The sequence below is a fragment of the Bos taurus genome, chromosome 15 (assembly GCF_002263795.3).
Source record: "Bos taurus isolate L1 Dominette 01449 registration number 42190680 breed Hereford chromosome 15, ARS-UCD2.0, whole genome shotgun sequence".
Classification (NCBI taxonomy): domain Eukaryota; kingdom Metazoa; phylum Chordata; class Mammalia; order Artiodactyla; family Bovidae; genus Bos; species Bos taurus.
Genome location: NC_037342.1, coordinates 16,921,832 through 16,946,619, shown reverse-complemented (window position 1 = coordinate 16,946,619; position 24,788 = coordinate 16,921,832). Strand labels below are relative to the sequence as shown.

General features: G+C 43.6%; 2 protein-coding genes across 4 annotated transcripts in view; both read left to right on the top strand.

The window, feature by feature from the left end:
- ALKBH8 (alkB homolog 8, tRNA methyltransferase) overlaps positions 1 to 12,885 on the top strand; it is a 125,320-nt gene extending 112,435 nt beyond the window's left edge. For 2 of the 3 annotated variants that reach the window (XM_010812311.4, XM_010812312.4), the window contains 2 exons: positions 7,284 to 7,433; positions 11,931 to 12,885. In XM_010812311.4, coding sequence (XP_010810613.3) covers positions 7,284 to 7,433; positions 11,931 to 12,488 — 708 coding nt within the window. In that variant the 3' untranslated portion in view covers positions 12,489 to 12,885. 3 annotated transcript variants of the gene reach the window in all.
- Positions 12,886 to 17,197: 4,312 nt separating this feature from the next.
- On the top strand, positions 17,198 to 23,505 carry LOC112441599 (uncharacterized). The gene is made up of 5 exons (XM_059875190.1): positions 17,198 to 17,360; positions 19,509 to 19,633; positions 21,700 to 21,913; positions 22,393 to 22,617; positions 22,855 to 23,505. The coding sequence occupies exons 1-5, from the start codon at positions 17,198 to 17,200 to the stop codon at positions 23,403 to 23,405; spliced, it is 1,278 nt and encodes a 425-aa protein (XP_059731173.1). The 3' UTR covers positions 23,406 to 23,505.
- Positions 23,506 to 24,788: the final 1,283 nt, after the last annotated feature.

Sequence of the window (24,788 nt, the reverse complement as noted above, 5' to 3'; positions counted from 1 at the left end):
TATTTCTTGGTATCTTACAACTGAGCCCCCTTAGCGTCTAGACCATGAGTGGGTATGTCTGAGTAGAGTTCAGCTGTCCGCCTCCCCCCAGTATGTTTCAACTGGGAGGGGCAGGTAACCTGCTCAACTGCCAAATAAAATTCAGTATCATCAACCAATACTGGAGATCAAAGAACCAGCGAAATTCATTTGGACTCCTTGAGGAAGCACATGGGCACAAGGGCCGGCTACCAAAGCTCTGCTTCCTTGTAGAGTGCAGGTGAAGGAGGGAAGTCCATCTGGGTTGCCTCACTGGTTGCCATAAGGGTTGACTAAAATATGATGCACAACATGAGAGGGCGAGTGAGGTTTTGTTTGGTGCAAAATGAGGACTGCAGCTTCAAAGACAGCATCTCAGCTAGCTCTGAGAAACTGTTCCAGAGTGGTGGTGGGGGAAGGTCAATGTATATGATTTTGGTGAAGGGAGAGTTCAGTGCAATCAAGTACTTATTTTACAAATGGTTTTCAGCTAGTTATGAGGACCTGATGCCAGCAGATGTTCAAATTACTGTAGTATTGTACTCATTCCACATGCTAGCTAGATTATGCTCAAAATCCTTCAAGCTAGGCTTCAGTAGTAGGTGAACTAAGAAATTCCAGATGTACAAGCTGGATTTAGAAAAGGCAGAGGAACTAGAGATCAAATTGCCAACTTCTGCTGGATCATAGAAAAAGCAAGAGAATTCCAGAAAAACATCTGCTTCACTGACTATGCTAAAGCCTTTGACTGTGTGGATCACAACAAACTGTGGAATATTCTTGAAGATATGGGAATACCAGACCACCTTACCTGCCTCCTGATCAACTTGTATGCAGGACAAGAAGCAACAGAACTGGACATGAAACAATGGACTGGTTTAAAATTGGGAAAGGAGTACATCAAGGCTGTATATTGTCACTCAGCTTATTTAACTTATACGCAGAGTACATCATATGAAATGCTGGGCTGGATGATTCACAAGCTGGAATCAGGATTGCTGAGAGAAATATCAATAATCTCAGATATGCAGATGGCACCACCTTCATGGCAGAAATCAAAGAGGAACTAAAGAGCCCCTTGATGAAGGTGAAAGAGGAAAGTGAAAAAGCTGGCTTAAAACTCAACATTCAAAAAACAAAGATCATGGCATCTGACTCCATCACTTCATGGCAAATAGGTAGGGGAAAAGTGGAAATTTTTCAGTGTCAGATTTCATTTTCTTGGACTCCAAAATCACTGTGGACAGTGACTGCACCCACGAAATTAAGACACTTGCTCTTTGGAAGAAAAGCTATGACAAACCTAGGCAGTGTATTAGAAACCAGAGACATTACTTTGCCAACAGAGGTCCATATAGTCAAAGTTATGGTTTTTCCAGTAGTCATGTATGGATGTGAGAGTTGGCCCATAAAGATGCTTGAGTGCCAAAGAATTGATGCTTTCGAACTGTGGTGGTGGAAAAGACTCTTCAGAGTCTCTTAGACAGCAAGGAGATCAAACCAGTCAATCCTGAAGGAAATCAATGTTGAATATTCATTGGAAGGACTGGTGCTGAAGCTGAAGCTGAAGCTCCAATTCTTTGGCCACTAGATGCAAAGAGCTAACTCGTTGAAAAAGACCCTAATGCTGGAAAAGATTGAGGGCAGGAGAAGGAGGCAACAGAAGATCAGGCATCATCAACTCAATGGACATGAGTTTGAGCAAACTCAGGGAGATAGTGAAGGACAGGGATGCCTGGCATGCTGCAGTCCATGGGGTTGCAAAGAGTCAAAAACAACTTAAGTGACTGAACAACAACAACACCAACAATGTCACCATGTAGGGATTTAGTACTTTCTAAAATGAGGATATGTAAGGATTGGGATTGTGAAATCATTTCCTGAAAATATCTAACTATCTAAAGACCTGTTCTACCAGTTTCTTTGGAGCACTGAGTGCCTCACTCTCCACCCTGAACTCCCTTTAGTTCAGTTCAGTCGCTCAGTAGTGTCCAACTCTTTGTGACTCCATGGACTGCAACACACCAGGCCTCCCTGTCCATCACTGACTCCCAGAATCCACTCAAACTCATGTCCATTGAGTCGGTGATGCCATCCAACCATCTCATTCTCTGTCGTCCCCTTCTCCTCTCGCCTTCAATCTTTCCCAGCATCAGGGTCTTTTCAAATGAGTCAGCTCTTCCCATCAGGTGGCCAAAGTATTGGAGTTTCAGCTCCAACATCCGTCCTTTCAATGAACACCCAGGACTGATCTCCTTTAGGATGAATTGGTTCGATCTCCTTGCAGTCCAAGAGACTCTCAGAGTCTTGTCCAACACTGCAGTTCAAAAGCATCAATTCTTCGGCGCTCAGCTTTCTTTATAGTCCAACTCTCACATCCATACATGACTACTGGAAAAACCATAGCCTAGACTAGACGGACCTTTGTTGGCAAAGTAATGTCTCTTCTTTTTAATATGCTGTCTAGGTTGGTCATAACTTTCCTTCCAAGGAGTAAGCATCTTTTAATTTCATTTTTCGGCTTCCCTGGTGGCTCAGAGGTTAAAGCGTCTGCCTGGAATGTGGAAGACCCGAGTTTGATCCCTGGGTCGGGAAGATCCCCTGGAGAAGGAAATGGCAACTCACTCCAGGACTCTTACCTGGAGAATCCCATGGAGGGAGGAGCCTGGTAGGCTACAGTCCATGGGGTCGCAAAGAGTCGGACACAACTCAGCAACTTCACTTTCACTTTCACTTTCATTTTTCAGGGTGTGTCGAACATTAGCAACTGCAGCAGCACAGGATTCAATCTCTGCAGAGGCAAATGCCCTTGGCACGCTCCAATTTGCAGTTGACACTTTCTGTGTTTGCAATCTCTATTCTGTAGGCTGCAGCATTGTAGACTGTAGGCTGCAGGATTGTAGGTGGGTAAAGCTGGTCTAGAGGGTTATGTGAATTTCCTGGTTAGAGAGACTGGTACCTGCCCGCTGGTGGGTGGAGCTGGGTCTTGTTCTGCTGGGCTGGGCTGTGTCAAAAGATGTGTTTAAGAGGTGGTTGTGGGCTCAAGAAAACTTTTGGCAACTTGTCTGTTGATGGGTGGGTCTGTGTTTCCTCCCTTTTGGTTATATGGCCTGAGGCATCCCAGCCCTGGAGCCAGAGGCTATTGGGTGGGGCCAGGTCTTGGTGTCTCCAGGAGAGCTCACACCAGTTTGCTGGTACCTCTGCCACCTTCCCTGGTGGCTCAGATGGTAAAGCGTCTGTCTACAATGCGGGAGACCTGGGTTCGATCCCTGGGTCGGGAAGATTCCCTGGAGAAGGAAATAGCAACCCACTCCAGTACTCTTGCCTAGAAAATCCCATGGACGGAGGAGCCTGGTGCAGGCTACTGCCCACGGGGTTGCAAAGAGTCAGACCCGACTGAGCAACTTCACTTTCACTGCCACCAGGGTTTTTATCCCCGAAATGAGCCAGAGCCCTCCCTACCCCTACATATACACACTTGCCCCTGCAGCATACCCTCCAAGACAAACAGGTAGGTCTAGCATAGGCTCCTGCGAAGTCACCAAGTTCATGGGTCTTGGTGTGCATGAAACCTTGTGTGCCCCCTCCATACTGGAGTTTCTGTTTTCCCTAGTCCTCTGAAATTCCTTCAGTCAAACCCTGCTGGCCTTCAAAGCCAAATGCTCTGGGGCCTCCTCCTGATGCTAGGCTTGCAGACTGGGGAGCCTGATCTGGGGCTCAGAACTCTCAGTCCTGTGGGAGAAACTCTGTGATGTATTTTCCAGTTTGTGGGTTGCCCATTCAGTCAGAATGGAATTTGATTGTGTTGCAGATGCACTCTTCCTGCTGTCTCATTGTGGATTCTTCTTATCTTTGGATGTAGAATATCTTCTTTGTTGATTGTTGTTCAGCAGTTGGTAGTGATTTTCGTGTTTTCTTGAGAGTAGTTTGGTGTTTCTGTGAGAGGAGGTGAGCTCAAGTCCTTCTACTCTACCATCTTGTCACTCTCAAGAGTTAAGTACATTAATACAAAGAATGTGCTGTAACATATGGTAGATTTCATTAAAGACAGTTTCATTAGCCTGTTTACCTTTTTCCATACTTTGGATTATTTTCTTAGGATAAATTTTTCGAAGAATAAATATTGGGGTCAAAATTGTGAACATTTTTATCTTTCTTAAAAGATGGTTTGTAAAATTGCTTTTTAAACTAGGTCCAGCCAATTTGTATTAATGAATATGTTATGAGAGGAAGTTACATCACAGTGCTATTACTGTAGTATACTTCGGTTTTGAAATATTTTTGATACTTTAATAGAAGAAAAGTGAAACTTGATTTAGTTCTGTTATTAAGTTGAATGCTTTTTCCTTTTTATCAGTATCTTTAGAATTGAATATTTAATATTATGTTGATGATTTTAAAATTTTGAAAAACCTGTATGCAGGTCAAGAAGCAACAGAACCAGACATGGAACAAGAGACTGGTTCAAAACTGGGAAAGGAGTATGTCAAGGCTGTGTATTGTCACCCTGCTTATTTAATGTATATGCAGGGTTCATCATGCGAAATCTTGGGCTGGATAAATCACAAGTTAGAATCAAGATTGCTGGGAGAAATGTCAACAACCTCAGATATGCAGATGATGCCACTCTAATGCCAGAAAATGAAGAGAAACTAAAGAGTCTCTTGTTCAGTCCCTAAGTCATGTCTGACTCTTTGAGATTCCCTGTCCTTCACTATCTCCCTGAGTTTGCTCAAATTCATGTCCATTGAGTCAGTGATGCTATCCAACCATCTCATCCTCTGTCACCCTCTTCTCTTGCCCTTAATCTTTCCCAGCATTGGGGTTCTTTTCCACTGGAAGGACCAATGCTGAAGCTCCAATATTTTTGCCACCTGATGCAAAGTGCTGACTCATTAGAAAAGACCCTTATGCTGGAAAAGATTGAGAGCAGGTGGAGAAGGAGGCAACTGAAGATGAGATGGTTGGATGGCATCACTGACTCAATGGACATGAATTTGAGCAAACTCAGGGAGATAGTGAAGGACAAGGAAGCCTGGTGTACTGCAGTCCACAGGGTCACAAAGAGTTAGACACAACTGAGTGGTTGAACAAGAACAAAGCAAAATTGAAACATTTACCTTTTCTCTCTACCTGATCCTTCCAGAGATTGGAAACTTTTAGGTTTCCAGTAGCTTAACAAATAAGTCAGAAAAACTATCTTGCTAACTACATATCAAAATGAAGGACATAAAAGCATGGTGTGCTATAGTCACAGAGTCAGACATGACTTGGCCACTGAACAACAACAAGGCCAATTATATATCTTACACAGGTAACAAGAGCAGTTAATTGGGAATTGTGCCACTGTTGTTACTAAAGGACTCTTAGTACTTTTCCATCTTAAAATGTAATCAAAATGACATTACTATACTTTACTTCTAGCTTGGTACCTTTATTATACCTCAGGTATTAATGCAGCTGTGGGCTGGAATACTGAAGCTATTGAATGTTAATTAGAAATTGAGCAAATTCATATTAAGTATTACTGACATGGCAGTGTGACTTGACTCAGAAAGAATTCTTTTGATGAGAAGATTCATATCTTTATTCTCAGATGAACTGAGGGAATACTGATCCTTCAGCATTAATCAAAACTTATCACATCAAAAATTCCAATGAGTAAATTATAAACTTTATGTGGCTACCTCTGTTAGATGAAATCTACTTATATATATATCTCCTCTCTATTGTAGAGATTGGATTAAGAAGAAATATCTGGAGATAATCATTAGTGATTTTTTTTTAATCATTAGTGATTTAACTTTAACCTCCAGTTCCTTCCCTAGTTTATATGTGCACATTGCACGTGCATGCATGCACTTTCTCTTTTTTTCTCTTTCTTGTCTTTCTCTGTTTCTGTCACTCCCTCTATATCTGGTATCTTTAGAACAGCAAAGCTGTGTACAAAACAATAGCAAAACTAGAGAAAAGACAGGCAGTCCTAACCCACAGACACTTGCCACAGTACCAGACATATGCATAAGGCATGTTAGGCCTCACCTGCTTGGGGAGATTAAAGGATGCTGTTAGCTGCCTTCACTGTTTTCATTGCCATAAAATGGTTTGGTTATACTAAAAAAATTAATTCAATTGCATTTTACAAATTTCAAATGCAACACTGTATTCTTGTCAGCTCAGTTTAGTTCAGTCACTCAGCTGTGTCCGACTCTTTGTGATCCCGTGGACTGCAGCATCCAGGCTTCCCTGTCCATCACCATTTCCCGGAGCTTGCTCAAACTCATGTCTATCAGTGATGCCATGTAACCATCTCATCCTCTGTTGTCCCCTTCTCCTCCTGCATTCAATCTTTCCCAGCATCAAGGTCTTTTGATGCATCAGTTCTTCATATCAGGTGGCCATAGTATTGGATTTCTGTGTCAGTATCACTCCTTCCAATGAATATTCAGGATAGATTTCTTTTAGGATTGACCAGTTTGATCTCCTTGCAGTCCAAGAGCTCTCAAGAATCTCCTTCAACACCACAGTTCAAAAGCATCAATTCTTCGGTGCTCAGCTTTCTTGAGATATACATATTTAGCAGAACAAGAATCAATGGCTTTAAAAAATGAAATAAGTTATTTAACTTTATTTAGGGTGATTTTATTTTATGATGGTGCATGTAATACATCTTGAAAGTATAAAGAAGCAGGATAAAGTAAGCCATCCTCATGACATCTGGGCCATTACTAAATAGTTTATATCCTAATAAGAGATACTTTGAACCTATTATTTGTAGCTCCCCCAAACGACTAAATGTCTTTATTTATGTCATAATTTCCATTTTAAAATGTGTGATATTGGACTTCTCTGGCAGTCAGTGGTTAATACTCCATGCTCCCACTTCATGGGGCACAGGTTTGATCCCTGGTCAGGGAACTAAGATCCACATGCCATGTGGCATGGCAAATAAAATAAGATAAAAAATAAAATATTACAAAAAAATTCAAGATTCTGAATGGTGATCAATTAGATGCCAATTGGAACTTCTCGTTTCCACCAATGGTATTTTTATTCTAGTCATTTGTTTCGATTCACTAATTTGAATTCTGTCTGGTATCTGTTAAAATAATAAATGCTCCCTTGTAAATTATATAAATGATTTTGTACTGGCTGTAAGAACTGATAATATCATAGTCTTAGACCCTTTCACAATGAATATGAAATCTGTCTAATAAGTTTATGGCATTTAAACAAGATGTTTTGTAATTCTTTATCTCTTACAGATTGGCTGTGATCATAGCCAAAACCTTGTGGACATTTGTAGAGAGAGGCAATATCAGGCCTTTGTCTGTGATGCTTTGGCAGTACCAATTCGCAGTGGATCTTGTGACGCTTGCATTTCCATTGCTGTTATTCACCATTTTGCTACAGCAGTAAGTATTGTCTTTTTTGCTCTAAAAACTTGTAACTAAGTGGCAGGAAGCAGGAACAAGATGGCGGAACAAGTTGGACATGGAGTACATCTCTCTGCACGGATACATCAGGAGTGCACCTTCAGACACAGAAGTGCTTGCAGAACACCAGCTGAGAGCAGACAGAGTACTTGACCACCAGAAAAGAATATATAGAACCACGCAGAACTCCATAGGATGAAGGAACTAGGGGGAAAAACAACTAGGGGGAAGAACTGGATCTGCCCTCAGCAGGTGGGGGAACTGAAGCAGGGTCCCCAAGCAGGGGACCCTGATGGTCCCCACATCAGGGCAATTGCTAGGTCCAACAGTTAAGGCTGAGAGTGAAGCAGCTGATCTGTGACAGCCTAAATGGAATGAGAATCAGACAGTCCTTGCTGCAGCCATATGTGCCCCGGACAGGGACGCAGGTCCCCTAGAAGCCGCAGCAGCTGGGAGCTGGAGTGTAAGGGTGCTGGAGGAATCCCAGGGCAAGGACTGCTATTAACTGTGTAGAGACGGACCAAGGGGACATGAGGGAGGAGATTGTGGTGGGACATGCCTGTGGAGAAAGCCAGGCAGCCATGGAAGCAAGATGATACTGCTGAGTCATGCATAGTGGATCAGTCACTGTAGCCTCTCTCTCCCCATACCCCAGCATTGGTAGCTGAACAATAGATAGGCTGGCCCATCAAGCACCTGACACGCAGAACAACAGAATAGGACCCCACCCAGGGTGCCCCTTTAAGTGCCTGACACGCCAGTCTACAGAGCAGGACCCCAGTTGGGGGGCCCGTCTATGTGCCTGATGCCACAAACAACAGAGAAGGACCCCAGGCAAGGACGCCCTCTAAGTGCCTGAAGGGGTGGAAATATGGAGAAAGACTAGCCAAAGAGGCCTTCTGATTGCCAACTACTAGAGGCTTGAAAAAAGACTCTGATAGGGGCATAACTCCTTCGGCTGAGGCAGTCTGTGTCCCTGCACACTTGGTGCCATCAGGGTCCCCTCAACCCAAGCAGCCATGCCACCTTCACACTTAATCCTCACTGGGACAGAGCTGCCACAGGCAAAAAAAGACTTGCGCCTGTGCACATGGGTTCTCTTCAGTTGTGTGCAACTCTTTGTGACCCTGTGGACTGTGGCCTGCCAGGCTTCTCTGTCAGGGAGGGGGTTCTCCAGGCAAGAATACTGGAGCGTATTGGCCAATACTGGTTGCCCTCCCTTCTAGAGCACTATATTTCCTGCTGCCTTAGCTGCCAACTCCCCTGAGTACCTGGTGCTGCCAGAACCCCTGCGACCCAAACAGCTGCACCACCTCCACTCCTGGCCCTCACAGGGGCAAAACCAAGTCCTTCAGGGAAGCCTCAGGAGCAAACCCCAGTGGATGACCCACATGCAGAGGTGGAAATAAAACCACAGTTGAAACCCAGGGGCAGTGTGGAAGAAGACCCAAAACCTTCCCACCAGCTGTACCAGCTGCAGATTAAATCCACATGATCAACTAAGCAGACACTGTCTCTATAGAATATATAAAAGGACATTGAGAGCTCCCACAAAAGAAAATGTACTCGTTCTGATAGCTGTGGACATTGGAGGCAAGAACACACAGGAGTGGGACCAGATTAGAGTCTGAGCTGTCCCCACAGCAGGTCCAGAGACCAGCACAGTGTTGGAGGGCATCCTAGGAGGTGAGGTGGACTGTGACTCCCAGTGAGGGAAAGGACTCTGACAGCAGTGACTCAGGAAAAACATTTATTATTCTTACATTTTGACTTGTTCTTTAGTTTCTTATGGATTTTTCCCCCTTTTCCTTTTTACCCCCTTTGTTGTAGTTGTCAGTTTTATTAGCACTGTGAGATCTAATTAAGCTTTTGAGTTTTTTTAAATCACACTTTGTATTGCTGTTATAATAAACCTCTCCCTCTACATTGGTCTTTTGCAGTTCTGTGGAGTTTTCCTTTTTTTTTTCTCTCTTTTTTTATAATTTTAACTTAAAATTTTTTTAACCTATTATTTTTTCTATATTTATTCCTTTGTTTACTTTTCCTATCCTTTTCCTGTCCTTTTCCCTTTGCAGTTAATCTTTAATGTATATAAATCTTTGTCTACCTCTATTTAACTTTGCATTTCTATTCTTTTCTTTCTTCTCTTTCTTTTTCTCACCATATTTGTTTTGTTTTCATTGCTTTATTCCCCAGTTGATATCTTGCTTTAGTTTTGTTTTCCAGTTTGTGCTTCAGTTAATTTTGTTCTTAACTGGTGGATATCATTTTTGGTTTCCTTTGTTTGCAGGGTCAGTCTATTGTACTTTATTTTTGTTGGACTGTTTTGAGTTTGCTTATGGGTATTTATGTGTATATTCCATTATTTTAATTATTATTTGCCTGATTTTGTAACTGCACTTGTCTGTAGATCATCTTTGGTTTCTTATGTTTGGGTATTTGTTTTAATCTCATTTAATGCCATAACAAACCACCTGTGGAATCTCCATTTCTGGCAAGAGATCAAGCCCTGAGCCTTTGGAGTGGGAGCACTGACTCCAAGACCCTAGGCCACCAGAGAACTCCTAATCCTAGAGAGTATCAAATAGTGAGAACTCCCACAAAGGAAACCACTTGAATACAAGACCCAGCATCACCCAACTGCCAGTAGCACCCTGTGCAGGATGCCTCATCCAAACAACAAACAAGACAAAAATACAAACCCAATCATCAGGAGACAGGATTTCCACCTCACTCAGCCCTGCCCCATCAGAGGGAAAAAAAAAAACAACTCAGCACAAATCTCACCCTTTAGGAAGCTTACACAGACCACTGCACCAGCCTTAGGAAGGCAGAAACCAAAAGGAAGAAAGAATTCAACCTTGAAGCTAGGGGAAAGGAGACCTCAAACACAGTAAGTTTGAAAAAAAAAAAATGATGAAAAGGCAGAGAAATACTGCACAAATGAAGGAATAAACTAGAAACACAGAAGTCCATAAATGAAGAGGAAATAGGCAAACTACCTGAAAAAGAATTCAGAATAATGATGATAAAGATGATCAGAAACCTTGAAAATAGAATGGAGAAAATACAAGAATCAATTAACAAAGACCTAGAAGGATTAAAGAATAAACATACAGAGGCAAACAATACAATTAATGACATTAAAAATACTCTAAAAGGAATCAATAGCAGAATAAGTGAAGCAGAAGAATGGATCATTGAGCTGGAAGATAAAATGGTGGAAATAACTGCTGGAGAGAAGAATAAAGTAAAAGAATGAAAAGAATTGAGGCAGTTTCAGAGCAGAGAAGTACTCCTGCCTGGAGAATCCATGGATGGAGGAGCCTGGTAAGCTGTAGTCCATGGGGTCGCTAAGAGTCGGACATGACTGGGCGACTTCACTTTCACTTTTTACTTTCATGGATTGGAGAAGGAAATGGCAATCCACTCCAGTGTTCTTGCCTGGAGAATCCCAGGGATGGGGAAGCCTGGTGGGCTGCCGTCTATGAGGTTGCACAGAGTCGGACATGACTGAAGCGACTTAGCCAGCAGCAGCAGCAGCAGCAGCAGTCTCAGAGACCTCTGGGATAACACTAAGTGGCAGGAAATGTTCATAGATTTCACTGACTTGGACTACATTTCAGCTTTTCCTTTCTTTCCATGTCATAAAGTGTACCCCAGTTTTGAAAGAAAGCCCGTGGACTGGAGATGAGCTACATGGGAGTTGTGCTTTCTTAAACAGAGATTTGTCGTGACTATGCTTTACTGCTGCGTATTTCTGCGTTTTTCCTGCCTGAGTCTTACTCATCTTTAAATGTCTTCCTCAAATACACAGAGTTGCAGAACTTGAGCTATAAGAGACTTTAAGAGATCAGCTGTAGGCCTCTTGAGGATTTGTTCTCTCTTCTCAGCCTCTGAGCTTCTTCTCTATTTCTGTTTCCCATCTTACTTCCTCAGCTGTTTCTCTCATTCCCAAGATCTGAGTTTCTATTTTTCTTCTTTTCATATTCTTTTCTTTTCAAAACTCAAGTATTTAACTGGTAGTGGTATGCTAATGTTTTTAATTAGTCACTATGCTTCTCATTTTAAAATAAGTGAATTTAATATTTTATAGGAAAAAAAAATCTTATTACTCCTGAGTACTACTCATTTTCTCCTGATCTAAGCAGTAACATAGATTCCTCTGTGCTGGAGTTACTGGCACCTTAACTGAATTCAAAACAAAACAGAACACCTTCTGTGCCCATTATTGGAAAGAAAAAAAAATTTTTTTTCTATTTATCCTTTTACCCTCCTTGACTGCAGAACACAATTCTTCTTTTTTCCTTTTTTTTTTTTTTTATATAAGATTTGTCTTATGTTTGATTTTCTGTGCTGTCCATCTTAATTGAAAACAGTCCTGTAGTCAATCATATTTCCCATTTCCTCTCTGTATCTCTTTCTGGCTGATAAACAACAATACAGTTTTGTTTCTTTCTTGTTTTTTTCCACTAGGAGCGTAGAGTGGCAGCTCTCCAAGAACTTGTTCGACTCCTAAGACCTGGTGGGAAGGCACTCATCTATGTTTGGGCTATGGAGCAAGAATATAATAAGAAGAAGTCCAAGTATCTTAGAGAAAACAGAACTAGCCAAGGCATGAAAGAGGAAATCAGCAATGATGCATCAGTGCAAGAGTTGCTTGTGAAGCAGTTGCCTAATGTAGGCAATCAAGACTCAGCACACTCTGTCTCCTCCATAAATGACTTTCAAGATGGGGGATGTAATTCAAAGAATGTTGCTAATTCCAAGTTGCCTATTCATACTAACAGGACTTCTTTTCATTCTCAAGACTTACTGGTTCCCTGGCATTTTAAGGGAAATCCTGGTAAGGACAAGCGTGTTGAGCCATTTGGTCCATTAGGATCCCGTGACCCAGGTCCTGTGTTTCATCGTTATTACCATGTGTTTTGTGAGGGAGAATTGGAAGCTGCCTGCCGGACTTTGAATAATATCAGCATACTGCAAAGTTACTATGATCAGGGAAACTGGTGTGTAATTCTTCAAAAGGTCTGATTATCTCTATGAACATATTATATATAGGGAAGAAGTGCTCAGCGTTTTTTTTTTTTTAATGAGATTAAATTACCTATATTTTTTAATTAAAGAGAAAATGTGTGGAAAAGTATCAAAGGAGAGTGCCTGGGAGAAATTTGGAAGTAGAGACTAGTTAGAATATATTCAGTCTACTACTATTGCTGACATCACTTAATCCATGATGGAGGAACAGGGATGGTTTTTAAAGTAATTGAAGTAGTTCCTGAAATATTTGGGATCTTGGGGTAAGAGTACAGCATTTTGAAGATAAACTTTTGTTACAAAGTGTTGCTAAATGAACTAAATTATGTAGAATCTTAACGAAGTAATCACGTAACTTTTTATCAATAAAAAAATATTCCTGTTCAGTAGAAAATTGTCTGAAATTTTATCTGTGATTGTTAGCTCTGTAAAATCACAGATGATAACCACTCTGTCACTGCACTTTACTAGCACAGGCCTTGACACATCATAGGTACTCAGTAAAATTTTAGTCAGTTGGATAGTACCCATACATTAAGGTAGGGGTTTTCATCCAATAAAAGCTTACTGAAATTGTACAATGTACCAGTCACTATTTTAAGTTCTGGGAGGCGAACAGTGAACAAGAAAAATACAAAGTCGATGCCCTTGTTGAGCTTACATTCTAGAAGGAAAGACAGACAATAAACAATACAGGACACCTGGGTTTGATACCTGGATCAGGAAAATGCCCTGGAGAAGGGAATGGCAACCCACACCAGTATTCTTGCCTAGAACATTCCATGGACAGAGGAGCCTGGTGGCCTACGTAGTCCATGGGGTCACAAGGCGTCCGACGTGACTGCGTGACTTCATAGTCGATTAGCAATGTTGTAATAGTTTCAGGTGAACAGTAAAGGGACTCAGCCATACATATGCCTATATCCATTCTCCCCCAAACCCCTCTGAGACCTATCCAGGCTAGCACATAACATTGAGCAGAGTTCCGTGTGCTATACATTAGGGTTTTGTTGGTTATCCATTTTAAGTATAGCAGTATGTACATGACCTTGCCAGAGTCCTAACTATCCCTTCCCCCTGGCAACCATGAGTTTGTTTTCCAACCCTGTGAGTCTCTTTTTGTTTTATAAGTTCATTTGTATTATTTCTTTTTAGACTCTACATGTAAGGGTTTTCATATATTTCTCCTTCTCTGTCTGACTTACTTCACTCAATATGACACTCTCTAGATCCATCCATGTGGCTGCAAATGGCCTTATTTCATTCTTTTTAATGGCTGAGTAATATTCCATTGTGTGTATGTGTATATATATACCACGTTTACCCATTCCTCTGTCGATGGAATTCGCTACAGTGCAAGAACTTCCTTGGTATTATTGTTCTCCAGTTTGTGAGTGGCCTACCCTGCAGGTATAGGATTTGATTTTATCGTAATTGTTTCCCTCCTACCATTTTGCTCTGGCTTCTCCTTTGTCCTTTGATATGGGATATCTTTTTTTGGTGGGTTCCAGTGTCTTCCTCTCTGCCAGGTGGATTCTTTACAACACTGAGCCAGCAGGGAAGCCCTGCAGAAACAGTAGTGATCAATAACTCTTAGATGAGATATTGATTACCTTTGTCATGGAATTTCAGTACAAGATTATACATTTGCCCTTTAGATGAATTTGTAAGGTTCATGATATGAGAAGAAAGAATTACAGGCTAAAAATTTAGCCTTCTGATCTCTATGTCAGAAGCTTTATCTATCTTTTTTATACTTTAATAAAACTTTATTGTATAAAAAGCTCTGAGCAATCAAGCCGCATCACTGGCACTGGATCAATTTCCTCATCTCTGGAGGCCAAGAATCCCGGTATCTTTCACAGCTCATCACAGAAACATTTCAATACAAAAGAGATCCTTCCAGAACTAAGAGTCTTTTAGCAGTACAGAGCTATAGATTACAAAATGAAAATACATATGATCCCCCTAATTTGTGTGGCTTCACAGGTGGCTCTATGTGGGTCAGGAAGATCCCATGGAGGAGGGCATGGCAATCCACTCCAGTATTCTTGCCTGGAGAATACCATGGACAGAGGAGCCTGAAAGGCTACAGTATATAGGGTCGGACAGAGTGGGACACGAATGAAGTGACTTTGCACTCACACACCCTAATTTGTCAAGAAATAGCTGGAGCAACAGGCTAATTTGACACTGGAATACAGAATGAAGCAGGGCATAGGCTAACAGAGTTTTGCCAAGAGAACACACTGGTCATAGCAAACATCCTCTTCCAACAACACAAGAGATGACACTACACATGGACATAACCAGATGGTCAATATCAAAATCAGACTGATTATATTCTTTACAGCCAACGATGAAGAAGCTCTATACAGTCAGCAAAAACAAGACTGGGAGCTGACTGTGACTCAAATCATGAACTCCTTATTGCCAAATTCAGATTTCAGTTGAACTAGGGAAAACCAATAGACCATTCAGGTATGACCTAAATCATATCCCTTACAATCACACAGTGGAAGTGACAAATAGATTCAATGGATTAGATCTGGTAGACAGAGTTCCTGAAAAACTGTGGACAGAAGTTGCTGACACTGTACAGGAAGCAGTGATCAAGATCATCCCCAAGAAAAAGAAATGTAAAAAGGCAAACTGGCTGTCTGAAGAGGGCTTACAAATAGCTATGAAAAGAAGAGAAGTGAAAGGCAAAGGAAAAAAGAAAAATATACCCTTTTGATGCAGAGTTCCAAAGAATAGGAAGGAGAGATAGGAAAGCCCTCCTCAGTGATCAATGAAAAGAAATAGAGGAAAACGAGAATATGAAAGACTAGAGATAGCTCCAAGGAAATTAGAGACACTAAGGGAACTTTTCACACTAAGATAGGCACAATAAAAGACAGAAATTGTATGGACCTAACAGAAGTAGAAGATATTAAGAAGAGGTGGCAAGAATATACAGAAGAATTGTGCAAAAAAGAACTTCACAACCCCAGATAATCACCATGGTGTGATCACTCACCTAGAGCCAGACATCCTGGAATTCGAAGTCAAGTGGGTCTTAAAAGGTGTTTTCATTCCAATCCCAAAGAAAGGCAATGCCAAAGAATGCTCAAACTACCACACAATTGCACTTATCTCACACGTTAGCAATGTAATGCTAAAAATGCTCCAATCCAGGTCATGAGTAAATGAACTGTGAACTTCCAGATGTTCAAGCTGTACTTAGAAAAGGCAGAGGAACCAGAGATCAAAGTTCCAGCATCCCTTGGATCATCAGAAAAGGAAGAGAGTTCCATAAAAACATCTACCTCTGCTTAATTGACTACACCAAACCCTTTGACTGTGTGGAACACAACAAACTGTCTACAATTCTTCAAGAGATGGGAATACCAGAGCACCTGACCTGCCTCCTGAGAAATCTGTATGCAGGTCAAGAAGCAACAGTTAGACTTGGACATGGAATGACAGACTGGTTCCAAATTGGGAAAGGAGTAAGTCAAGGCTGTATATTATCATTCTCTTTATTTAACTGATATGCAGAGTACATCATGAGAAATGCTGGACTTGATGAAGCACAAGCTGGAATCAAGATTGCCGAGAGAAATATCAATCACCTCAGATATGCAGATGACACCACCCTTATGACAAAAAGCAAAGAGGAACTGAAGAGCCTCTTGATGAAGGAAAAAGAGAGAGAAAAAGCTGGCTTGAAACTGAACATTTAAAAAAACAAAGATCATGGCATATGGTCCCATCATTCCATAGCATATAGATAGGGAAACAGTGGAAAAAGTGAGAAACTTTATTATTTTGGACTCCAAAATCACTGCAGATTGTGACAGCAGCCAGGAAATTAAAATATGCTTGCTCCTAGGAAGAAAAGTTATGACCAACCTAGACAGCATATTAAAAAGCAGAGACATTACTTTGCCAACAAAGGTCCATATAGTCAAAGCTATGGTTTTTCCAGTAGTCATGTATGGATGTGAGAGTTGGACTATAAAGAAAACTGAGCCCCAAAGAATTTATGCTTTTGAACTGTGGTGTTGGAGAAGGCTCTTGAGAGTCCCTTGGACAGCAAAGAGATCAAACCAGTCCATCCTAAAGGAAACCAGTCCTGAATATTCACTGGAAGGACTGATGCTGAAACTCCAATACTTTGGCCACCTGATGAGAAGAACTGACTCATCTGAATGACCCTGATGCTGGGAAAGACTGATGGTGGGAGGAGAAGGGGGTGACAGAAGATGAGAAGTTGGATAGCATGACCAACTCAATGGAGATGACTTTGAGTAATCCCTGGGAGTTGGTGAAGGACTGGGAGGTCTGGTGTGCTGCAGTCCATGTGTTCACAAACAGCTGGACACAACTGAGTAATTGAAGTGAACTGAACCCTAATTTGTTAGGAAATTATTGTCACAGACAATATGAGGAGGGCTGAAATATATGTGCAGGTACAAAATGAACAATGAAAGCAACAAATTTGCACCCCCCCCCCAAACCCTCTGATAGGCAGAACAGATGGTAGACAGGTGAAACAGCAGATATATACAAACCTCTGTCATTCCTGAAGATGTGTTCAGTAAGTGAAGTCCATGGAAGGGCTTGTGTTTGAAGATGCAAGTTTGATGAAAAAGCTGCCTCTAGACATGCCTACACTAAGAAAAATCCCTACCTTGCCCCTGTCTAGATTCCACCACAAAAAAATGGGGTCAACTTCACTCTTCCTAACTAGACACTTGGAAACTGTAATAAAATGGAAGGAACGCAAAGGCAGCCCTGGTGCTCCCGCTCCCCAGGGTGTGATCCGAGCTCACCTGTCCTTCAGTCCAGCTGCCTTTCTGGCCAACAGGGATGCGACGGCTAATGGTAGGGCCACAGAGCTGTGTCTGCTCAAGTCAGGGTCACCCAAATGACCCACCTGAAAGGCTGAAGTCTGAGCCACAGACCACAGATCGAGTGTATGTCGTGAATGTTTGGAGTCTAGGACAACACATTTCCCACCAGGATGGTGGAACCTTGGACTTCAGTCATAGCCTGCTCTATTCTCCCCTCCCATTCATTTGGCAACACTCAACTGCCATCCCAGCCTTGAATCCAGCAGGCTGTTTCAGTCCCTGAGAGCCAGGCTGGCCTTGGGAACCTCTATTCAGGGGCAACGTCTGGATGATCCAGTGCACCCCTACAGGCTGGGTTACGGCTGTGCTGCACATCGGGAAGTGGATGACCACCTGCCAGGTCAGGAGGACGAGAGGCTGGTCCAGACGATGCCCTGGTGCCCGGCAAGTCTGCTTGAATTTCAGTTTCCCCATCTCTAAAAGTCAATGACCAGTTTTCCCAACACCATTTACTGAAGAACTGTCTTTTTTTTTTTCTCCATTGTGTGTTCCTTTTATATTTAATTCTGCATTTTAAGGAAAGATGGGATCCTAGCTGTTAGCCTAGCCCACCTTCACTGAAAACCTATCTGTAACCCATATTAATGTCATTTTTTCAATTTTTAAACTATATTTTCAGGGCGTGAAATTCATTACAAAGTGTATTCTTATTACATACACCTTTTGGAGGGTGTTTGTGGTGTCTGCATTATGAACATATTTCCTCATTGCTATACAACTTCTGACAGATGATACTTGACACGTGTAATTATTATGTAGGGAACAGAAAATTGTACACATGACAACAGGGAAAAGTAGTGAATGTGATCAAAGAAGCTGTCATAGAAATGAATTTACCCTAGATTTACTTGGGCCTGGAGTGCTAGGCTAAAATGTAACACTCAGTTGTTGCCATTTTCGTCCATGAAATCCTTCTACTGTTTCATTGCAAATTAGGTCAAGTATTAAGAAAAGTACCACCAAAAAAAAAAAAAAAGTATGTAAGTCAGAGAAAGGCAAGTGTATGTTAATGCATGGTTGTGGAATCTAGAAAGATGTGACTGATGAACCTATCTGTAAGGCAGAGATGGAGACGCAGACATAGAGAACAGACTACAGACTTGTGGACACAGTGGGGGAAGAGAGGGTGGGACCAATTGAGAGAACAGCTTGGAGACATATAAATGAGCTTACGTAAAACCAGAGCAAGTGGGAATTTGCTCTGTGACACAGGGAGCTCAACCTAGTGCTCTGTGACAACCTGGAGGGGTGGGATGGGCACGGAGAAGGGAGGGAGTTTCAGCAGGAAGGGGACATATGTATACCTGTAGCTGAGTCATGCTGATGTATGGCAGAAACCAACACAAGACTGTAAAGTAATTATTCTCCAATTAAAGAAATAAAAAGAAACATGATGTAGTAAACACAAAATTAAAAGCTATTGAGAAAGACAGGCCAGCTTGACTTTCTATCATAGAAAAACATTTCTGGTGTTAACAGCATTTTCACTGCTATGAATACATCTGAACAAGCTTTAAATAAACCCTTTAGACTGACCTTCATATAACATTACAGGAAACAAAAATTTACCTTTTTTTCTTTGAAGATAGTAAAAAGTGAAACTTTATGGCTATATTCTTTAATATCCATAAAAAACGATCAACTTCAGTTTAAATACTTTTTGCTTTATCAAACAAGGTATAAAATACTCAATTATACATATTTAAACATCATTATTTTTAAAATCAGTCATCTCTTCATACAGCATGTTTCCAATGCTTCCACAGTACCATAAATAACTATATCTCTGAAAAATCATGAACTTTGAAAAAATAACACACAAAACAACACAATTTATGCAGTAGGCCATCCTAATGAGGGATGGTGATCCTTGTCTCCTCTAGTGATTAGTGAGGCTGAGCATCTAAAACTTGGACATTTGTGTGTCTTTGGAGAAATGTCATCAACTTGAGAGTCCAGAAACAAATCCAAGCATCCATGGTCAACTCATCTGTGACAAAGAAGGGGAGAATATACAAATGGGAACAAGAAGGTGTCTTCAGTAAATGTCCATGGAAAAATCGGACAGCTACATCCAAAAAATTCTATTGGTTTTTATCTCATACCACCTGAATATCAGTGAAACACATCAACCCAAAGACCGATGTTACGAGATTTCTAGAAATAAGCATTGGTCGTAGGCTCCTTAACATGAGAGTCTCCTTCGCATTTGGTGGGCAGAAGCAGAAATGGGTCTCTCTTCAAGTAAGGGAAACAGGAAAACAAGGTACACCAATGGGTTTCCATCCAATTGAACAGCTTTGCAACAGAAAAGCTAAGGATTCACAAATCAAAAAAATAGTCAACTGAACATGAGAGACTACTTGCAAGTGATGTATCTGATAAGCGGTTCATATGTAAAATAGACTAAGAACAAACAGCACTCAAGTCTCCAAGAAAAAACACACCACCCTTGTCCCTTCCCCCAACACCAACTCCAACCTAAACCCTTTATCTTACTCTACTGCTACTGCTGCTACTGCTAAGTCATTTCAGTCGTGTCCGACTCTGTGCGACCCCATAGATGGCAGCCCACCAGGCTCCCCTGTCCCTGAGATTCTCCAGGCAAGACACTGATGTGGGTTGCCATTTCCTTCTCCAATGCATGAAAGTGAAAAGTGAAAGTGAAGTCGCTCAGTCGTGTCCAACTCTTTGCGACCCCATGGACTGCAGCCTACCAGGCTCCTCCATCCATGGGATTTTCCAGGCAAGAGTACTGGAGTGGGGTGCCACTGCCTTCTCCATTATCTCACTCTAGTTCAGTTCAGTTCAGTCGCACAGTTGTGTCCGACTCTTTGCGACCCCATGAATTGCAGCACACTAGGCCTCCCTGTCCATCACCAACTCCTGGAGTTCACTCAGACTCACGTCTATCGAGTCAGTGATGCCATCCAGCCATCTCATCCTCTGTCATCCGCTTCTCCTCCTGCCCCTAATCCCTCCCAACATCAGAGTCTTTTTCCAATGAGTCAACTCTTTGCATGAGGTGGCCAAAGTACTGGAGTTTCAGTTTTAGCATCATTCCTTCCAAAGAAATCCCAGGGCTGATCTCCTTCAGAATGGACTGGTTGGATCTCCTTGTAGTACAAGGGACTCTCAAGAGTCTTCTCCAACATCACAGTTCAAAAGGATCAATTCTTCGGCACTCAGCCTTCTTCACAGTCCAACTCTCACATCCATACATGACCACAGGAAAAACCATAGCCTTGACTAGACAGACCCTTGTTGGCAAAGTAATGTCTCTGCTTTTGAATATGCTATCTAGGTTGGTCATAACTTTCCTTCCAAGGAGTAAACGTCTTTTAATTTCATGGCTGCAGTCACCTAACCTGTCCCTAAAACCTATCCCTAAGCTAACAATATACATGTGCATTCAAAGGCATCCATCCATCCACAGGAGAGACAGAGAGAGAGAAAGAGGAAGACATAGGCTGAATTCAGAAAGGAAAAGAAAGAGAAACATCTAGAGAGAGACACTGAACAAAAGAGAGGAAATGAGTAGATTTTAGAGACTTTTCATATATCTATCTGGAAGTTAGAAGCAATGACAGTGTCCATCCACCCCAGAACGGGGAAAATGACCCAAGGTTATGAAAGTAAAAGACAAGAATGCAGGGAGCCATTATAAGCTCAGCCACCCACAGAAGCCGAGATGGGGCACTTGAACCAGAATCTCAGTGGAAAAAGAGGACCAGAAAGTTGGGCCCTCTTTTGTATAAGAGAAGGTGACCTTCGAGTCTTCTTTCAGTCCTCCATTGGGGGATCAGGGTCTCGAAATAGGCAGGAAGGGGAGTGCCTTTTCCTAGGTCCCAGAGCCCATCCAGGCCTGTTTCTGCCCCATTCTGTGCTAGGTCAGCCCTGTATTGAATCCTTCCTTTGGGAAGTCCCAGCGCACAAGCTCCATGTGATACCAGCCCCAGGTTGAAAGGCATGGAGGTCTTGTAGGCCGACAGTCCTAGGCAGTAGATGGGAGAATGACCCCCATTCTGCAGAAGGAGAGACTGGGGAAACCCTGAGGGGCACATGGCTTGTCCAGAGCCACATCACAGATGAGAAGAAGGAGCCTGGTCTGAAAGCAGCTGTGTCCTCAGAGCTCAGGCCCTGGCTGCACCCAGGCCTTTCAAGGCTGTGGGGTGGGTGGTGTGGGTGTCACTGTGCCTGCACATGGCCTAAGAGGGTGGGTGAACAGTCAACCCAGAGGTTCCCATGGGGAACTTTGTTTAAGGGACCTTAGTAAGAACCCAGGAAATGATGTCACTTCCTGGCAACAGAACCCAACAGAACCCGGAACGTGGGTATCCAGGCCTCCACAGCAGAGAGGAGCCCCCAGCCAGATCGCTTGCTGCCAAGATGTTCTGCTGTTTGCCCCTGCCCAGAGGCCGGGGCCTCGGGAGAGCTCACAGGCAGAGCGTGTGGGAACATGCTCAACGCTGGCTCAGGCTCCCCCCGAGAGGCCTCTGTCCCTTTGCCTGAAGGAAAAGGAAGGTAACACAGGAGCCCCAGGCCAGGCCAGGTCCCCTCTCCCATCCCATCCAGGTAACCCTGAGTCCTTTCCCTGTGTGCGTGGAAGGGGGTTTCTCGGGCTGTGTCTGCCTCAAGCAAGCCCAAGCGGATGTGGGTCAGAAGCCTGTGGGCCAGTTGTGTCCACACCCCAGGGGAGAGCAGGCTAGGCAGGATGGGAAGAATTCAGGCAGGGCCGGCTGCTCAGGCAGACCTCACGCCCTCAGGTGGGTCTCCTTCCTCCTGGGTAGGTACCTGAGCAGACATATGTCTCTGCTGGGAGCAGAAGTTCGAGCGGGCAGAAGCAGCAGCCATACTGGCCAGGCCCAGCTTGGAAAACTCCAAGCAGGGCTGGCTGACGGTCATTATCATTGCAGAGCTTCCCACTGGATGTGGCCGATGAGGGGGACACCCCGTCCACCTCCCTGACGGAGGGGTTGGACCACCACCCCCCTGCCCGTGAGCCCCAGTGCAGGCTCCAGGTGAGTGTGCCCACGGAGGGGTCAGCCCAACTGGGAATGAAGAGGAAGCAGGGAAGGCTGTGGCCCAGACACCACCCAGGACACACCCTGGGGCCCAGTCTCAGGCTCCCACAAAGCTCAGCACATCCAGCTCCAACCCAGAGCCCCGAGAACCCCTGCCTCTGAGGCAGCAGGAGGACCTGGAGCCCAGCACGGCAGAGCACAGAGGTGAGGAGGCTGGGGCTGTGCATGTGAGGGTGTGGGGAGGGGCTGCTGAGCCACACAGGGAGGAGTCCCCTAGAGCTGTGGCTGGGCCTGAAGCAAAGGCTGGCCTCACACCACCCATCTTATAGACTGCAGAGAAGACTCCTATGCTGGAATTCTTTGGGAATCTCTAGGAAGCTTTAGTGCCCAGTTAGGCACATGGCAAGGTTAGCCTATGGGCAAACTTTTCTCTTCTCCCAGGTCTAGCTCTGACCTTCAAATTCAACCAGGCTCCACTTCCAAGACCTGTCCCTACAGAGGTGGTTGCTACAGGTGCAGGACCCAGGGATCCACTGAGGGGAGATCGAGACCTGAGATTTCCCCTCCCAAAGACACCAGGCCAGCTGGGTACTGGCCAGCACCCTGAGAAGATCGGATCTCTGTGCCTGCAGGACCCCCAGCCCCAGGCACTGATGTCCCACCCCCTCAGAGAAAACCTCCACCTCCACCTGCACCTGTACCTGCTCGGGCTTTGGCAGAAGAACCCCTGTCCGGGGATGAGTTACCACCTCTGCAGGGAGAGCCTGCCCTGGCTCCTGCCCAAGACCCAGATGCCCATGATGACTCACCCACCCCTGCAGGGAGAATGGGCCCCCGCTCTGGACAGAGACCCAGATCCCTTTCTGGAAACACCTCGTCCAGGAGCACGGTTGGCTCTGCAGCGCCTCCATCCCTGTCTGATTCCCATGGACGCCATCAACTCGCTCCCCACCCAGGGGAAATTGAGTTCCCTTCCCCTGAGCTTCTTTTAATCTGGTTTGTGTTTAGTTTTCTTGTGAGGTTTTATTTTTTTTTATGGATTTATATATATTTTTCTGTTAAGTTTTTTTAAATAAATTTTACTTTAATTGATGCAATCTGGGAATCTTAAGGCCTTCACAAAGCTGTGTAACCATCACCAGTGTCTACATTTGGACCCTCTCATTCTATCCCCCCCACTTCTCAGCAAAGCTGGGATTCATGTCAAGCACTCCCTGTTCCTCCCTCCCCCACCTGACAGCATTTAGTCTTCTTCTTTCTCCATTTCTCCCCATTCTTTGGGTGTCCACAATCAATGCCAATCACTGAAATGACAGAAAACTGGATTTTTTTCTGACTGAAAGTGAAAGTTATAGTCGCTTAGTCTTGTTAGACTCTTTGCAACCCCATGGATTTTACAGTCCATGGATTATCTAGGCCAGAATACTGGAGTGGGTAGCTTTTCCCTTCTCCAGGGGATTTTTCTGACTCTCCACATATTGGAAGACTAAACTTGAGAATTCTTGTTTTTATTTCTTTTGAGGTAGCCTTTGGGTATCTGAAAGGACAGTGTAGGTACTTTCAAGATGTCATCTGCAAAACGAAGCCCTTTTGGCAAATGTGGTCAGAATCTCCTGGTAGGCATTGCTGTTGTGTGACATATCAGCCAGAAGGGAGATGCTGAGCTCTTTCTCTGGCACAAACAAATTCACAGAATAAGCCAAGAAAGAGAGCTGGAAAAACAAACCACACCAACAACAGAAAAGCAATCCTCATTGGACAAAGCTAGAGAAAACCCAACATCCTATAGCCCAAAAACCCTCTTGGAAATGAATGTTCAGTAAGGAAGAGAAGAAACATGTGAAGGTCCAAGGACAGGCCATGCCCGTGGCCAGTATAGTTTAGAGACAGTCTGACTGCTCAGATGAAGACACACGCCAGTGTATACCCTTTGCAGACAGCAGCGATGGTCATCACCGTGGTAAGTGTTTAGTCTGGTGACAACCTGCCCCGGGCACCACACAAGGGAGCAGACCTGGTTCTCTTCCTCTGCTCCCACACCACTCCCTCATGAAGGCAGCTCAGATGCTTTTGGGACCTGCCTGCCTGTCTGGCTCATCCAGGAGCTGTGACCACCTCCAGGGTAGACTCCATCTTCTCTTCTCTGTGCACCGTGAACCTGCACACAGTGGGCCTTCAGAACCTCAAGAAACTCGCCCCAGCGCCACTATAACCAGAAGCCCCCCCAGGCATCAAAACATTTGCCTGTAGAGTCACTTTGGCCCAAGCCCTAGTTCTGGATCCCTGGAGCCTACTACAGCCTTTACAGCATGAATAATCAGGTCCTTTATACACAGATTCCCAGCTGTCAGATCTGAGCTTTGGCTTCACAGTCA